At 48.4% G+C, this 17,698-nt stretch overlaps 7 protein-coding genes across 7 annotated transcripts; 4 read left to right on the top strand and 3 right to left on the bottom strand.

Moving 5' to 3' along the window:
• Positions 1 to 458: 458 nt before the first annotated feature.
• On the bottom strand, positions 459 to 734 carry N7516_009751 (uncharacterized protein; the record flags this gene model as incomplete). Its single annotated transcript, XM_057222470.1, has 1 exon — positions 459 to 734. The coding sequence occupies one exon, from the start codon at positions 732 to 734 to the stop codon at positions 459 to 461; it is 276 nt and encodes a 91-aa protein (XP_057069691.1).
• Positions 735 to 4,067: 3,333 nt separating this feature from the next.
• Positions 4,068 to 4,931, top strand: N7516_009750 (F-box protein; the record flags this gene model as incomplete). The annotated part of the gene is made up of 2 exons (XM_057222469.1): positions 4,068 to 4,633; positions 4,688 to 4,931. 2 exons carry the CDS (start codon positions 4,068 to 4,070, stop codon positions 4,929 to 4,931), a joined length of 810 nt encoding a protein of 269 aa, XP_057069690.1.
• A 22-nt stretch (positions 4,932 to 4,953) lies between these two features.
• On the top strand, positions 4,954 to 5,283 carry N7516_009749 (uncharacterized protein; the record flags this gene model as incomplete). Its single annotated transcript, XM_057222468.1, has 1 exon — positions 4,954 to 5,283. One exon carries the CDS (start codon positions 4,954 to 4,956, stop codon positions 5,281 to 5,283), a length of 330 nt encoding a protein of 109 aa, XP_057069689.1.
• Positions 5,284 to 5,756: 473 nt separating this feature from the next.
• Positions 5,757 to 8,106, top strand: N7516_009748 (fungal specific transcription factor domain-containing protein; the record flags this gene model as incomplete). Its single annotated transcript, XM_057222467.1, has 6 exons — positions 5,757 to 5,817; positions 5,897 to 6,373; positions 6,425 to 6,741; positions 6,807 to 7,229; positions 7,285 to 7,538; positions 7,614 to 8,106. The coding sequence occupies 6 exons, from the start codon at positions 5,757 to 5,759 to the stop codon at positions 8,104 to 8,106; spliced, it is 2,025 nt and encodes a 674-aa protein (XP_057069688.1).
• A 350-nt stretch (positions 8,107 to 8,456) lies between these two features.
• Positions 8,457 to 9,661, bottom strand: N7516_009747 (t-SNARE syntaxin; the record flags this gene model as incomplete). Its single annotated transcript, XM_057222466.1, has 4 exons — positions 8,457 to 8,489; positions 8,546 to 9,118; positions 9,174 to 9,355; positions 9,406 to 9,661. 4 exons carry the CDS (start codon positions 9,659 to 9,661, stop codon positions 8,457 to 8,459), a joined length of 1,044 nt encoding a protein of 347 aa, XP_057069687.1.
• An 816-nt stretch (positions 9,662 to 10,477) lies between these two features.
• Positions 10,478 to 15,573, top strand: N7516_009746 (uncharacterized protein; the record flags this gene model as incomplete). The annotated part of the gene is made up of 4 exons (XM_057222465.1): positions 10,478 to 10,530; positions 10,594 to 12,817; positions 13,058 to 14,446; positions 14,497 to 15,573. 4 exons carry the CDS (start codon positions 10,478 to 10,480, stop codon positions 15,571 to 15,573), a joined length of 4,743 nt encoding a protein of 1,580 aa, XP_057069686.1.
• A 242-nt stretch (positions 15,574 to 15,815) lies between these two features.
• Positions 15,816 to 17,063, bottom strand: N7516_009745 (putative pectin methylesterase; the record flags this gene model as incomplete). The annotated part of the gene is made up of 2 exons (XM_057222464.1): positions 15,816 to 16,364; positions 16,449 to 17,063. The coding sequence occupies 2 exons, from the start codon at positions 17,061 to 17,063 to the stop codon at positions 15,816 to 15,818; spliced, it is 1,164 nt and encodes a 387-aa protein (XP_057069685.1).
• Positions 17,064 to 17,698: the final 635 nt, after the last annotated feature.

Raw genomic sequence — 17,698 nt, 5'->3', positions numbered from 1 at the left:
CCGGACTGATTGTATAAGAGTACCAGTTGTCAATTCCCGTGTAGAGATTGGATGGAATGACCTTTTGGAAGACTCCTGGCAAAGGCATGTCCAAGTGGAAGTATATTGTACATAAGTGGGGTGATGGGGTCCCATAGAATCCACTTTGACTTGAGCTTCCATGGTTAACCCCACAGGTACACCAATCAAATCATTCACCCAATGGACTTTAATATATGCCAAGTCACCAATCACGCTTCGTTCCTTTCGCATGCCGAGGGGTGTGAAGACCATGTGGCTCCCATATCCCACGTTCACGTTATCCTTTGGATTAATCTTGGAGCAATCTTGGAGTAGTCTTGAGTCGGTTACATTCCGCACCTTAAACGGGAAATTTACGGGAAAATGCGACATATGATAATGCACGTGGTTAAATAAGGGTAGAATAACGATGGTCTGGGTAATATTTTGAAACAAGTCTAGTCTCTACCTGGATGTGGAAAAAACCCCCGAGTATCGAAGTACTCGTCCAACCCCGCCTTCGCAGAGGAGCGCTCAAAAATGCCCGCAATATACTGATCAGGTCGCAGCAAGTAGACGGCATTCTTGACTAGGCCGACTTTGCCGTATTGATCGTGCCAGTGGAAAGTAAAGGCCTTCGCATTCCTCTCCCGGGCCCACTTCTCAAGTTCCGACACAGAGTAATAGGGATGTTTGACTAGGTCCCAATGCCATTGAGAACCACGTCTGGGCATTGTTACCTCCAGGCTACTATATAGTCAATGCCTATTGATGATTTAGGTATTCACTTTGTATGCTATTCGTTCATCTTAGCCCCTATTGATCATTCCGAGTTAATGGATTGTTTATTTGTCGTTAAGTTACAATAAAGCTACAGGGTATAAATAATTTTGTAAATGAAGTCGATTGTCCTTCCTCTTGATATCTTGACTCCATACAACAAGTTCATACATCGATTCAGATGCTCATGACGGCGAGCAGATTTCACTGATTAATACCACCACAAGCTAATCACGACGGTATACTTCAAAGCATCTGAAGTACTCGACAAGCCGAAGAAATGTCTCAGCGCAGTGGCCCCAGCAAGCGGAACGAGCCTGGGGAATCCAGCAACCTAAGCAAGCGCAGTAAGGCCAGTAAGGCTAGTATGCCTAGCAAGGCCACCAATCCCAGCGAGTAAGTCTCTCTCCACTACGGACGACTAAGTATGCCACTGGCACATAACTCTCCTGAAACTAGCGGCCAAGAGATCTGCTAATTCACTTCAGATTCACTTCAGATTCACTTCAGATTCAATTCAGATTCAATTCAGATTCAATTTACTTTAAAAGTCCCTATGCCCATATCAGAAGGCATCAATTTTATTAACCTTATACTTTAGGTATTCAGACATCTTTAAGCATCTAATTACAACATTAGTTTTTGTAAAGTGAGAGTGGATCTAAATTACTGTTGGCAATATGAGCAATATGAGTAACCCATGATCGATAGAACAGTCATTGATCGGAAAAGGCCTGGTTGACCTATGCTATGCACAGACTAACCATCTTGCAATACTGTTTTGGGGTTAACTGGACTCGAGCTATATGTGGCACGTAGTGACAGAACTGACTTATATCAAACTTTCCCGAAATAGCTTTGATTCCGTCCTCCAAGATGAGCTGTGTAGTAATGGTCTCTGTTACGCTGTAGTCACACTTACCCTCTATATCACCTATCCACCTCGTATCGGTGTCGGTGTCGGTGTTGAAGATAGGACTTATTGCCTGAATCCCACTATTACCTAAGAAAACATCAAATCCCCGTAGTTTCTGGCCGCGGAAGTTGATTGCTATTTGCTTCCCTGGTAGCCGATAGCCAAAAAGAATGTTCTGGGCTCCCGCATCTGCACTTATCAGATCAAATCTAGTGATATACGTCCTCGTTCTTTCAGGTAAGATCGATACGGCGAAGCCGATTATATTTTGTAGTGAAACAGTTTGTATAACGGCATAGTGGTATGCCCAGCAGCTTCGGCACGTAGTACGATCTTGCCCCTGTCGGCAAGTCCTATCGCATCGCATCTTAGTAGAAGCCTCCTCCCAGGATAATTCACTAAGCAAATTATTGTCGGAACTAGACTGATCGTCTAAGGCTTTAACCATCGAACATCTATCTGCTAGCCATTGGTTGTGTCTCCAAATCCGGCGTAAGGTCCAGAGTTGAAGATGTGGCTCGTCGATCCTTGCCGTACAATGGTAGATCAATCGCCAGTTCTTCTTTTCACGGCTTCGGGGTGCCTCGGCTAGATAGGCTAGAAACCCGCGGTCTCCATTTACTCGGAATCTTGTCTTCCATAATGACTGGAGTTGGAAAAGAGGTGCCATCGCTCGGGAGGCATATCGAAGGCTAAAGAAATCGATAGTAGAAAGGTAAGATGCGATTTCAGGCCGTATCTCTATCGCGAGTAAGCCGAAGCAGTGAGTCGTAGAAGTCGGGTTGTTGCTAGAGTAAATATTTTCACGTTTCGCTTTAGGAAGTTTTTTCGTGGCGTCTTCAATCCCCTGGATAATAGGCCGTTCTAGAGGATGCCATGGATCTTCCCTTTCCCTCCCGTAATCTAAGACTATATGCATGTGTGTCAATCAGTATGATTATTCTCGTAGGAATGGAAACCTTACTTCCGCTAGGTCCTGCTGAGCCAGGGATATTCTTACAGACCTCGAAAAGCCTATTTAAATCGACCTCTCTGCTTTCAAAGTGCTCAATCAAGGCCGACCAACAGGACTCATGGAATAAGAAAGCCTTTTCACGATCCTGTGCCATATCAAACCAAGGGCCAAATTTCTCGAAATCCAGCGGACTTGGGGAATCCCTAAACAATTCCTCAAGCCAGTCAAAGTCGGTTACAGCAACATCCGACAACTGGGTTCCGTCGGGGGTTAAATACACTATGAATGTTCAGTTTGATGGAATAATTACCCCTCCCCCCCCAATTTTGAACTTACCCGCTCGATAACTTGCCATCCAAGGATAATCGGGCTTGAAAAACGATAAACAAGAGCAGCAAAGAAGATCAGCACATGGGCTTGTTTTGGATACAGGCACCGTGGGATATGGCGATTCAGTGTCCATGTCCTGTCAATCTCATCAGAGGATTATAATCGAATATATAATACAAGGAGCTGATTACAGGGGAAATATAAATAATTAGGTATGAAGCGATCATCGTGACATCAGCAAGGAAAATAAACGGTTCATTTTCATTAGGACAATGGCAGTTGGCAGTTCGGATAGATTTTATCACACGAGGCAATATTTTAGATCGCAAGAAGCAAAGATTAGATGGATGAACATCGGGCATATAGGAATGTTAATAACCAACAAAGGGCAACGGAGGGAGCCACGCCCCACTGTAGTAGTGAGTTCGATACCACTTCTTGCGACAAGAGATTTCATCTGGTTCAGTGGTTCTACTATACATTGCTACACACTAGCAAGCAGCGGATGGTTATACTAAGCCGCTGGGGGTGACGACTTTTCGTCGCTCCGTTGATCAACTAGGCTGGCTCGGTCATGCGAAGAAGCCATTCAGGTTAGCCATCGCTGCAGCACACTCCTTGGAATACCACCGAGATAGGCATGAGTGAGCTGGTGTATATAGTTGAGCAATTTGACATTTGGTGGCATTGAGAGCAAAGGATATGATATGTTCGGATCGGAAAGGTCGGTCCCGGTGGGGGGGGTTTGATGCCTTGGATATAAGGCATAAAGTCCGACATCACCCCAATCTCGGTTGTTTCACATTTATGTGCTTCGATTGGCTTGTCTTGATTTCAGGTTGCTATTCCTATTCTTAAAACTTCACATTTTCGCCCAAAGTATTTCGAATGTATTTTTGCAATACTATATCTGGTCCCATTCTTGTGCCTCTGCAGTCTCAACAGACTCAAAATATCAACCGGAGCGATTCTATCTGAGTATTTCTATCATCCGTTTGTCTTTCTTACCGGTCGTTTTCATGTCAAGGATCCCAAAATTACATGCTAAAGGATATTCCAAATGATTCACCCAATGTATGAGCCATAATGAATTTTCTCAATCGAGTCAGAACAGTCCTTCGGAAAGGTAAACGGGACTCGATGTCGGCTGGGCCTAAAACTTCAGCGTGGAACCGGCTCCCATCTCATGTCTTTGTTAAGATTCTAGCCTCCTGTGATCTGAAGGATATCGGCAGTTTGTCTCTTTCCTGTCGAGCACTCCATGACCGGGTTTCCAAGCTGGAATATGCCATAGCATGGGCATATATTCAACTCCGAAAGCAGATGCATCACCGAAGACATTGTATTGACGGAGGCCTGTCGCCGGGTGATGACATTGCCTTCATCTCCGAGCTATTTCCTCCCCCGCCTCCTGAGTATAGCAGAGGCATGCCTCATGACAACGCGGAATATTCTCTGGGATATCTCGGCGATTTAAAAAGATGCTGGGACACTTGCATTCGACTCTCCCATCACTTGGCTGCTCATGTGGTTGAACATCATCTGGAGACTGATACAATTGCTCAGCCTTTGTGGTCATCTTCCAAGACAGAGAAAGAAGTTGTCTACAGCAAAGCTGTGGCTTCGCTCCAAGCCAAGCTTTTGTATCCCATGTATGGCCCACTACGTTTATTCTTTCTTTGACAAGCATACTTACTCTAATATAGAGCCTATGTGGTATTCTTCTTGGAATCATCTGCATCTTCTGCCTCCGACTCTGGCCACTCGGGTCATCACCACAAAAATATTGCTTGTTCTATTGAACGCCAGCAATCAATTCTTCGAAATGCGCCTTTTGACGATATACTTATATTTCTCTTGACCCACCACTGCATGCAGCTTCTTTTTTTCGACGGTCCGGCGCTTGATGGGACCGGAAATTCCCCATTCCACCGCCGAAAGCTGGTTTAGTCTCCTTCTCACCACTTCAACCATGGAGAGAATCCTCGGCTTCTTTGTGTCCATTGCGAAGGATAAACAAAGGAAACAAAAGGGCGAACATAATTATACGTGGTCTCATAAAAAAGAGTTTTTGTGGGCGATGCGACAGGATTTGAATGAGTACATGGCGTCTTTCAGTGACCATGACGAACAAACACTCCTCGAGCCAAAGCTTAACCACGTATGGTTCCAAGCGGCCCGAAATGAGATGGACGAACGGGGGGCTATTCCCCATACCGTTGAGGATTCAGAGGTGCACGTTCTCCACGGGTCTGTTGTGAAATTGGAATGTGAATACTGTTATGATTGTTATGATGAATGATAGCTCAAATCTCAGTAAAATTATTGGGCAACCAGTTGTGATTTCCAGGAATTGTACGAATCAACAAGCCTCCAGGGCTGTTGTATGTTGTATACAACATACAAATAGAAAGCTCCGCACTAAACCGCTTTCGGTCGGTTCCCGGCATTTCGGGCGACAACCCAAGACTTCAACCAGGCTCCTCCAGAGCTACTTGGACTTTTCCCAGGAATGAATCTGCTTTGATTCCGAAATTCCGTTCCAAATTCCGAATATGTCTGCGGTAAGTTTTCTGGAATAAAGGCAATGCGAAAGGCATACACAGTTTCTGAAATATGTAGCACAACTAATCAGTTATCAGTGCGATTTATGTCATACTCGAAAGGTATGACCTTTCATTCATTTCTCGCATTCGATCGTTTGATGTCCCGGGGCTCATCTTCAGTCGTTGTAGGTGAAATGCGATCGCCAGGATCCTTGTATGAACTGCACCGATGCAGGCGCAGAATGTCTTCGCAATCGCCATGCACGAGTTCATAGACCGCGTGTCTCTCGGTACGTGCAATGTGAATTGCACGTCTTCAGACTCAACAGCTGACATTTCCGAGATTGGAAACATTGACCCAAAGATTAGCGAAGTTAGAAGAGTCAACCAATAAAGAGGCAGCATACTTTCCAGCAAGGCATCACGCCGCTAGCAGCACCTCTTCGTCGCCTTCGGCTAACCGGGCAAGTATTACGGAAGTGCTCAATGACAAGCAGAAGCGATATCGAGCATATGATCTCCATGATACGGCTCCCCTGCTGCCACCACTAAGCAAGCACCGCAAGTCTCAGACTGTGGCGCAACAAAATGTTCACCAGACACATTCTCCTAGCTCAACACATCATGCTTGTGAGGCTAGAGAATACATTGAGCATGAACTTAAATGCAACCAGGCTCTATCAAAAGATAGACGAACTGCACTTGAATCAGCGCGCAAGTTCGTCAGTCAGCTATCCAATCCGACGTTAAACTTCGAGGAGACTGCGGCTGTGCATGATATGGATGTTCAAGAAAACCTAGAATCCCCTACTCTTACACCGGAATTACTCTTTATGATGCTACCTGGTAAGTCACTAACAGTCGGGCAGATGTGAGCAATGCTGATTGTATACCTAGGGCACGATAAGAGAACAAACTCCCAGGGAACAATTAACTGGCCTGATCATATCTCCGACAAAGTTCTAGAGCAAATGGGGCTTGCAATTATCGAGGGCACAGAATGTGAGCAAGTGCTCCAGCATTATCGAATCAATGTCTGGGTAAAGGCCATGGGATTTATATCAAAAATGGCCCCTCTGCTCACCAGCGAACGTTTGAGGGATCATTTTCGGTCACTCAAAAAGAGATATGAAGCCGCTGCCGTCGAAATTTTGAATCAAATTCCGCTGGCAGCTGAACCTAGCCTTCTTTTACTTCAATCCATTCTGTCTGCGGTGTGTTCCTTTTGTCCTTTTCGTGTGGCTCCATATATATCGACTTTTTTTCTGACTCGCGGCAGGCCCGTTTGATGCGGTATTTAGGAAACATGACACGCAGCTGGATGTTGACATCACAAGCTTCCATGATAATCGTTTCCTTAAACTACCACAACATCACAGATACCATTCCTCGAACTGAGATAGAGGAAAATATTCATGACTGTGTGTACACATGCTATTTCTTTGACAAAACCCTCAGTCTGCTGCTCCTCCGACCATCGTCTCTACCGGATCTGAAAGTTAGACCAACTCAATTAGTCCACCTTGACCCTGACCTGCCAACATCTGCCATGATAAAAGGCATAGTCGAGTATTCAGAGTTGAAAGGTGATCTACTGAACGTCTTGCTTGATACGAAGAAGACAATAGGAGACACCGAGAAGGCCAATATACTGTCTGATCTTGTGGCGCGAGCACACATAATTCACTCCAGTATGCAAATGGTAAGAGAGATCGAGCATCCGCCAGCAAACAACCGCTAATCCAACTTCCTTCAAGTTTCGTCGTCGCCAAGAAGAGCAATCCCCAGAATTATGGCGGCAAATTGTGCGCGAATGGCCATCAATGGACTTCAACTACTACTCCGTTCTCACGACAATTATCCAAGCCCGCTCCTCGGTACTCAAGTCCCGCTTGGTTTGCGAGAACTGTCTATACTCAGCCCGAGAAGCTCTCATCACTCTCCGAGGTTTACAGGAAGCATTCTCCACCCACACCAATTCCATTGACTCATATCCACACTTTCTTACCTGGTATGATACAGACATCTCAGTCATCCTTTAACACATATTTACCTTGCACAGTGAAAATTAATGACCCTTCAATAGGACAATGCTGCTATTCCCGTTAGCACCATTCTTTGTCCTGTTTTGCAATGTGATCGCAACATCAAACGAGAGAGACTTCCATATGATCAAAAACATCACTGACGACCTACGCCAATTCGCAGAGGCGAATGCCTCAATTGGTAAATTGTACAAGCTATTCTCCAAATTCCTAGACCTATGTGCACCTTTGGTGAAAGGGAATCCCAAACCTTCCCGTTCAGAACAGCCAGCAGCTGCACTCTCTGATGCGCACACGGCTGGAATCACCGAGGGCCAGGTGGCATCCCACACAGATATACTTGGCCGTGCTGCAAATGCCGATCAGGCTTTGGTCAGTCTTGGGAGTACAGATTCCACTGGAGGAGGTCCTACTGCTCCACCGTCTGTGGAGGGATGGGATGACAGTCTTGTGTGGGATTTGTTCGATAATCAGCCGTCGTTAGGGTGGGCAGATTCAGAACTATGGAATGTGATGTCGCAGTTTGATTCGTGAAATTAGAATAGAATACTAGCTTGGAGGTGTTTCTAAAGTGGTTCATGGGTATCCCATGATCTCGGTTCATTGAATTCGAATAGTACATGAGGTGTATTTACGCAGGTGACTCTTGAGGACACAGTCCCAAGCAACAAAGAGCAAAAAGCACTGGGGAAAAATGAAAAATGAAAAGGAAGATAGAGAGCGTGATGGTTTAGACATCCCAGAGTCTAGCCAGAATTCAAAAAAAAGGGAAATGCTCAGCGAGTGCGGATATGCAGAAGGGCCATGATCTGTCGAAAGCACACCGGCTAGGTATTATAATACAGTATGAATAAACATTGAGAAAGGAACGGATTTCATGTCTATCACGAAATCAAGACCCAGAGAAGGAAGAAGATCTATAACGGTCATTAGTTGGATGTGCAGGCAGGAAATTCAACATTAGTGAACATACCATCAGAATACCAAACATTTTGGCGATTAGCCAGCGATTCCCGGAGACGCGCGTCCAATATTTCATTAGTTCTCTCTGCGCTCCCTCAACGTTGTCGACGACATCTTCGGTATTGGCATCTATGCGCTGGATCATTTCTGACTGCTCGCTGACCATCTGCGCCAGCTGACCAAAAATACCACCTAATTCACTAATGGTTCGCTCAATGGCTTCGATGGCTTCGCCTCGAGCTTGAACATATGTGTTACTTGATTCTCCTTCTTCCATTACCATCAACTGTTGGTCTGATTGGAATGATGGACGTCCTAACGGCGAAGGGTTTGAGGGCTCGAGGGTCAAAAGGTCGGAGGAGTTGCCTTGATATCCAGGCTGGGGGGTTCGTCGTCCCGAGGTGTTATACAAAGGCGAGTCTGAGCGCTGTGCGTCGAGGGCGCTGTGTGATTTGGAAGATACCGATGAAACGAAGTTCTCGGTTCGAGTTCGGGATGCTTGAATATTCTTCGTCCGGACTTCGAGCACCTCTTTGAAACTGGCACCTACATCGGCCAGCTTTCCCTGCAGCATGACAACAACCTGTAATGGGTAATCAGCGACTTTGTCCGCGCGCGACAGTGCATGTCTCACTCACATTATCATTGTGTTCCCCTTCCTGGTCTGTCTTTGAACGATTCGATTTGGGGTGTTGCGCATGGGTGAGAGCCTGTAGCGAGGCAATGTTTTGGTTCAGGGCGGCTAGGTCTTGTTTAATCACGTATGTCAATTCGGAGATTTCGACAGGTCGGTCGTCGAAGAGTGTTTTCCGCTTCGCCACTGTTTCCTGGTTAGATTGCTGAAATCTTTACCAATGTGACAATACTCACATTCAGCCAATCGTTGCAATTTTGCCATTGTTCCAGTAATCCCCCTTCCGATATCTCGCGCCCGCCGCGCGAACTCCGATCTTGCCGCCTTCTCCTGTGCGGCACCCTGGGGCGACGCATCGGCCTGTCGCTTTTGCGCATCAGTCAACAGGGCCTGGCGTTGTGAACCAACTTTTGAAGTTCCTAGACGCTTCTGGGCGTGACCCAAGATAGCGCTGAACTCGCTGGTCCGGTCTTGTATCGACGGGCCGGTCATTTTGCGATGTGAAGGTATGTGAATCGAGGATGGGAGACAAGTAGCTATAGTCTTTCAAGTAGGACCAGTATGGAGAACCAAATGTAAACTAAGGTCGACAGAGGCCGAATTCGGTCTTGGACACTGAAGTGTGATTTCTATCTGCAATCGATAAGGGGGGGGCGAGGTTGAAGAAGTGTCCGGTTGCAGAGAGAGCTCCGAGAGGGTACAGGGTGACTTGGGATTAAATTCTGAAACAAAAACAAAGAGACTGGATATACTCCGTACGATATACTCCGTATAGTTCAAGTCAGAAGGATGAAAGGTCAAGTTCAAGATCAAGCAAGTTCAAGGTCAACGTATCTAAATTTACCCCGTTGGTCCACGTAACAACTGAAACGTGCCCTTACATAAGCCCCGCACCGCCTAAATTTAGTCGATCAGGGGAGAATCTACGGAGTAGCTTATTTTATGATTCTAATACATTCATTCACTTTATGATCTCTTGATATACAGAGTAGCTGACTTGATATTCTTGTATTCTTCTGTGAATACACATCATTCTTGTACACCAATCTTGTACACGTACACTAATTATTGTTTCCTCCCAATTATCTCAACCCATTTGATCGGTGCCTTGCCCAACTTCGCCCAAATTGCCACCTTCGTCCTTCCCCCATACACAACTATCTTTAAAGGGAACAGTACTATTCACATTCTCATTTATTTCCATTTAACCCTTACAACTTTGCTCTCGTGCCAACTCCGAGATCACCAAACGCAATAGTCGATGCTGGTAATCGAGCTTGCCTCGGTCCTTTTGATCCTGTTCCCCTGATGGCAGACCCTACCCAATCGCAAGAATCGCAAGGTGGCGGAGCCCCAAAACTGTAAGTCTATCCATACAGACTCAGTCGCATATCTAGTCGCACAAATACTGAGACCTGCTTTAGCCCTTCCCCGCCAAATGTTCGTCCGCCAAATGTTCGCAGTCCGCTCTCGTCAGGCAGCGGCAGCGGAACCCCGATCTCATTCCAAACAAACGTGAATCGCTCCAAAACAAAACGCTGGGTGGAAGCGAAACAATATTCATATGATGGAGGTGACTGGGGTAGTGACGACGAGGAAGAGGAGGAAGAGGAGGTACCTCCCGCAGTAATTCGGCCTCCCTATGCTACCCACAACACTGCCAGTTCCTCCGAGTTGTCCTCGAGACGTTTGTCTGGCATCGGAGCCGGAGCCGGAGCCGGAGCCGGTGAGCCGCATTTGGCTGATGGCAAAGGTAGAAGCCTTAGTGGTAGTGGAGGGGACCAGAAGCCCCTTCCCTTTGTAAGGCCGGCCGACCTCTATAAACGGATGCGCGAGGAGAAAGCGACACAGCAGTCTCCTATCCCTGGTGGCAATGATCCCAAGCCTGACGGGTTTGGAGCTCCACCTCAAACAAATCAACAGAGCCCTGATTTGGGTCTACCGGAAGTCAAGCGCATGTCGAGCTTTGGTGCCGATTTCTTGGGTGGTGCAGACTCCAACCCGCCAAAGGATAGCCCTGCAGCTCAGGAACCCTCATTGCACCACAACCCCTCGACGGGGTTCAGATCGGTAGTGAATCAGGCCTTCGATGTCCCGGAAACTCCACAATCCACTACCACTAGTGTCGCGCGGTCGAACAGTGATGGCACTTCGACAATCAGCCCTATCATGGGTGCTCGTACTATTACTGATGAAAGAACACCCACCATTCTCGAGGAGCCTAATGAGTCAAGCACTCCGAAGGCAGCCACGAATGCGGTCCCAGCGTTTAACCCTGGTCATCGCCGGGACCTGAGCCTTCCTAGTTCGGACAACAGTCCTTCAAGGAAACCACAAGTCACAGACCAGGACACCCCAACGGCAGGCCGTGCAGAATTGTCCTCCATTCCTCTACTCCAGAATTTCTCACCAGAATCATCTGATGCGGGAATCTCTCCCCAAAAATCATCGATGCAACCATACGCGAACAATGGGCAGGATATGCCTGCCCCTCTCAAATTCGGAAGCGCTTCAGGCTCTGATTCCTTCCATGGCGAAATACCCACCATCATGGGAGCCGAAGAATCACCACAAAATGCCGACAATGATCGTTTGAGGGAAGAGATTATCCGGTCATTAAGCCGGGAAACCACCCCCATGGACGACCCGGAGCCCAGCAACCAACCTCAGTCGCAGGAACCCGCACAGTCCGTCCCGCACCAGGCTATTCTTTCTGAAAGCCACCCAGACTGGACTAGCCCGCCTCCTTTGGTGTCTCAAGACCCTTATGCGACCAGTCAAGGTGCGGCCGGGAACTCTTCATCCACAACCATTGGTCAGCCAAAGAAGCCCAAGTTAGAAAGACGGTTCTCATGGGAATCTTCTGATTCGTCAGAACCAGAGCCGCATCAAATGCCTGGCAGCTATTCATCGCCCCCTCCTTTAGCCACATCGTTATCTATGCAAGAGCCTGAGCCTATACGTGAGGAGACTGCCCCATTGGTGTCGGAGGTGTCGCACGACCCGATTGCTTCTGAAGATGAAAGGTCCACTACCCAGCGTGCTGTGGAAAGACCTCGACTTTCGATTGTTCCACCTATCCCAGAGAACCTTACACCACCGGAGCAAGTTATGGGACCAGGGGCTACGCCACCTCCACAACTTCAAGTGACTTCCAACGCCGGCAGCACATCTCTTGATGAGTCTAAACTTTTGGGCTTCCGTGACATTCTTGGTATCACCTCTATCAACCAGCGTATCAAGTCTTTCGAGCACACCCGCGATCAATTCGCCACCATTGACACCGGTTTGAATCATTGGCTACAGTTCACTGTTCACGATCACCCCGAGCATGCCGACGTAGTCCGACAGAGCCAGAATCTCTCCCCTACCGTGCCACCACCATCAGATCCCTCCCGCAGCAGATTCCCAAAGTTGGGCGCTCTTTCAAACCTCGGTTCCTTGAATGACGGTACTCCGACCGGCGCCACTCACATCAGACGCCCGTCGGGCCATATCGGTACCGTGATGAACAAGGATAAAGTCGGGGAGAAAGGAAAGGAGCTCCTCCATACTGCGGGAGCGTTTAGTGGCAAGGCAACTGGGGCAGCCAAGGGATTGTTTGCCAAGGGCAGAAGCAGGTTCCGACCCAGTGGAGGCTCTGAGAAGGTAGATATCTGATTTTTCTTCGTCTGAGCGAGTTGGGTAAGCACGGTACAGGCCGTCGCTTTAATGTTTCCCTTTGATATCGCTGCATTGCTTCACTTATCTGGATACCACGATGTAATTCCGAGCACTTCTTTTTGGCATTGAGCTCTAGAATGAGACATGATTGATGCACCCGCCATTTTTCTACAATCTAACACCCCGCCCTTATTTGTTTATATTCTGATGTTGGTAATGTTGTAGGTTCAGTCAACTCAAACTGCTTCTCGCCGCAGCTTTCAGTTCTCATTCCCTTCAGGGTCTGGTGAAGCATCAGGTAGCTCTTCTCTACGAAACTCTGTCAACTTTGGCAGCCTGCCCATCTTCAAATCCGAGCGAACGGGGCTCAACTCTGATCCTGATCCACCGGGGGTCCGTTTCTGTCTAGATCATCCACAGGATGAACAAAATGCCCGCAAACCCGTCAAGGCGACCAAATCGGGGAATGACGACCTGTCGCACAACCGTGTTGGCGAAACAACTGTGCAACCAAAGCGACTGTCAGTTCCCAACGGTATCCCTCCTAAACCTAAAGTTCCGGGGAAGTCCGCCTTAGCTGGAGATTTGGAGCAGGAGATGATAGCTGCGCTAGGTCTTTCGCCCACGGGTCCTCATCCTCAAAGGGCCGCAAGTACCCCGATGGCGTTGAATGCGTTCGGCCAGGTAAATGGCGGGAAACGGCAATTTACAGAGCCACTGCCACAACCGGGAGAAAGCACGACTGGCAATCAATCCGATGCTGAAGTGCCGGCGAACAAAGCTTCCGTCGTAAAAAAGAGTCTACCAGTCATTCCTGATGAACCTTTCCACGTCCCTTTTCCGATTAGCAACAGCCAGAGACATCGGCCAAGCAAGTCTACACCGGAGATCGTTACTCCGTCAATCCGTCCAGTGCTTGACGAAAGCCCTAAACCTCCTTCGCCTCCTCCCAAGGATACTAATGATGGGCTTGCACCTCGCCAGGAAGTTAGATACCATCTATCTGTCTCAACACTCGGAGCTGATGAGCAACCCGGACGTACGTCGAATGAGGATCTCGACAGGGAACCTCCTTCTCCTTTGCAAGAGACAGCAAACGAGATAGCACCAGAACCACGGTGTGAAAACAAGGCTGAAAATTCTATGGATGACCCTCCTGGTAGCTCCCACTCATCTGCTCGAGGGAAGAGAAGGAGGTCTTTCATACCTTTCTATCCATCAGGGTCGTCAGAGTTTACAAGCTCTGCCGAGATCCTCGAATCCAAAAGAAAATCGATCAGCGGCCTACCTCCATCTGCTCCAGATTTTCGTAGCCCCTTGAGAAACGAAGTCAGGTACTCGCCGGGAACCCGAAGCAGCATGCTGAGCTTTGGTAGCTTCGGAAAGCAGAGCACCAATGGCAAAGGGACTCGCCCGTCCACGCCTGCTAATGGTCTTTCGGAGCCTTCGGAATCCGGGTCTCCCGCGGAGAATGGGGAGTCGACTATTGGAAGACTCAAGGAGTTCGGGAGACGACGACGCACTTCGATGGGAGACCTTCTCTCTGGTATTCAAACTCAGGGGCTTCAGGGGCCCCCGGCAGGTCAGCAGAAACGAACATTCAGCAGGATTAGTGTAAGTCAAGTCTAGGCTGTTCTTTTAGTTTCTTTTTCTAACTTAAACAGGTGCTATTTGGCCGGCAAGACGCTCAAGACTCTGAGAGAAAACCGACCAACCACACAAGGGCTGTGTCAGAACAGCTGCAGAGCAAATATCTGCCGAAACGCCCGTCGACCAATGGAAGTATAAATACTCGCTTCGCTGCACAAGATGCACCGCCGGCCCTCAGCAATCCGTTTGAACAAAAGCTTTTGCCAACCCACCCCAGCGCACCTCCACCGCCACCACCGAGCGACGCAAACCTTATACCGCGCGATGATCGTCAACGTGCCAGTATATCACTCCCATCCAGTTCGTCATCCAACTCCCTGGCGCCTGGTCGATTTTATTCGCAGTTTCAGTCCGGATCCAACAATAAAACCCCCACCAGCTCTCGCCATCTCAGCCAGCCTCTCCCAAGTCATTCCCGGTCCCCGTCTCCCGGGTCATTCCCCGAGAATAGAGCTGCACATCCACTATCGCCGCTGGAGGAGTTACGAGGCAATCAGATACAGGAAGAGAAGTTGCGCAAGCAAGAAACCCAACAAGACCAAAACCAGGACTCGCAGCTAGGCACACTGAGCGAGACCCAGGAACAGGAGGAACAGGAGGAACAGGAGGAACAGGAGGAACAGGAGGAACAGGAGGAACAGGAGGAACAGGAGGAACAGGAGGAACAGGAGGAACAGGAGGAACAGGAGGAACACCAAGATCGCAGGCACGGGGAGCGCCTTCGACACGAACTATATGGGGAAACACCCGGGGCCCCAACAAACAAACAGAACCACCCCGGACAACAACACCAATTACAAGGCGATCTCAAGCAACAAAGTCTAGCTCCTCAGCTCAGCATTCGATCCCGAAAGCCAGTGAATTCGGACTCGACATCCCAAGCCTATGGGAACAATGCAACCCGCAATATCGCCGTTTCCAACGCCTCCGCGATATCCACCCATCCTCATCGATGTGAGAGCGAGGCTCGTATCGTCAACGACCCGCCTCAGCCAGTAGAGCTTGCCATCACCGCGGACGACTCCAGCGAGGAGATCTTCATGTCCCCCACGTCCTACCCCGGACAGGAGTGGACGCCCGTGCATTTGTAGCATGTTTGATTAGAGCGCATATGATACCCACTGTCCTCCTTATGGAGTTTTATTTATATACTTTTTTTTTTTCTTTTATACACATACGTGTATCCTAATGTTCGAAGATCTGCTCTTTTTTCATAGATCTACATCTATCTTCTCATTGCCGTCTCTAACTAATATTTTCATCATGTTCATCGTGCATAGGAGTGGTGCATGAAATACTAGCTATTTAGTAATGTTTATACGAGAATCTTACTTTAGTTCCCCTTAACAACCTCCCAATCAACCCACTTCGTATCTCCAAAAACCTTCTGTGGAGTACTATACGTCTCAAACTCCTCCGATCCAAGAACAGAAGTAACACCGCCCTCAACACGAGCAGTCTCATTAACCCCAGGTCCAAAAACCCGATACTCCGCCATAAGCGTAACGCCCTTCTCGAACCTCCCAACACCATCAATGACCCAATCAACATACCCCCGCGCATCAATACTACCGTCCTCATAAGAGCGCGCAAAGATCGAGCGGTGCTGACTATTCCACGGCCGGCCGAGCGCACACGAGCCCTTGATATCAGCCGCGACGGAGGTGTTCGCCGCACGCACGCTCGAGTCAACAATGTACACGCCGTACTTGTTCGGTGTTGTTGTGTTCGTCCCTTTCCAGGCGGTTATACCACCCCCACAGCCGCGGAGTTGCAGGGCGCTGGATTGGATCCAGGCTGTGCCGAAGCCGTAGAGGAAGTCTGTTTGGCCGGCTAGGATGCTTTGGTAGAAGTAAGCGTTTCCGAGCTTGCCTATGTACACCTGTAGAGTTGTTAGTTAGTTAGTCGTTAGTGGTTATGGTTTGTATTTGAGACCGAGAGAATAGAATAGTCGGAGAGAACATACAGTATCCTGATACGAATAAAACCCACAATGATAGAACCCCCCATTAGCCCGACTAAGACTCAGCGCATGCGCCGGCCCATCCGAGTATTCTGCCCAAGTATTATCAAAGTCGACATTATACACGCGGAAGTTCTTATTCCCGAACGGCGTATCGGCGGGCACGGGATACCCCGTTGGTCCGGAGCCCGTGAGACTCGATTCGAGCGTGGGTGCTACAACCAGCACGCTGGAGAAGACATTGTCGATGCTGCCGGTGCTGTCTCTGTTCCCCGCGGCCCAGGTGAGGCGCACGCGGTTTCGGGTTGCGTCTTTGGGGGAGGTTGTTTGGCCCAGTAGGGTTATTGGGGCCGAGCGGGTTATGTTTACTTGTTCTTTGTAGGTTCCTTCTAGGATGAGGATTGTTTGCGGGGTTGCGTCGTCCGGGAGGGAGTTTATGGCGGATTGGATGGTTTTGTGAGAGGCGTTTTTGGAGGTTGCGCTGACGATTAGGGTTCCTGGCGGACAGTGGGTTCCGGTTGATTGGCAGGTTTGTCGGGAAATTGGGTGGATGGCGATGCTGTTGGCTCCTACGGTGTGTAGGAGGAGACACAGTAAGGGGAGGATGGATGGAAGCATCGCAGTTGCGTGGGTGTGGGTGATTGCTCAATTGCGATGGGCGTGGTCTACGGGGGGGGCTTTACTGTTCTTTTATAGGACATTTGGAGAGAGGGGGGGTATAGAAATCACAGCCAGTTGCGGCATGAGACGGAAAATTTAGAAGATTCCTGCGGGAGCAAAGACTAATGCCAAGATAGTGGTATTTCTCTATATTTTGGTGCATACATAGTACTGGGGAGAGAGGGGGATTTCACGGGGAAAGCTTGTCTCCACGAAATGGAAATTCGTCCGGGGAAAAAAGGTATGGGGACGGAGAATTGGCTTCCACCTGTGAGCGTTGGGCAAGAGACAGGACAGTAAAAGTAGATCAACAATGGTGAGCAGGAATAAACAAGAATAAAGAAAGACCAATAAGGAATGTTATATGACTACAATTGAAATTACAAAGAACAAAAATGATTAGAATCCCTTAGATTGACTAAGTGCCACTATTAACGACATACATACACGTAGAGAATAAAAACATGACTCTAGCAACTCGAAAGCAAACCACAGCCAGGGGGGTAAATGAAACACACAAAGTCTATAATACGGGTAAAAGGAAGCAAAAAAAAGTCGGAACTCGGCTTTTCATACTCCCACGGCATGCATGT

This window comes from Penicillium verrucosum (genome assembly GCF_028828655.1).
Source record: "Penicillium verrucosum strain IBT 35672 chromosome Unknown utg000004l_segment0_segment0, whole genome shotgun sequence".
NCBI lineage: Eukaryota > Fungi > Ascomycota > Eurotiomycetes > Eurotiales > Aspergillaceae > Penicillium > Penicillium verrucosum.
Note: the sequence above shows the minus strand (reverse complement) of the source record. Positions and strands in the feature narration are given on the sequence as shown.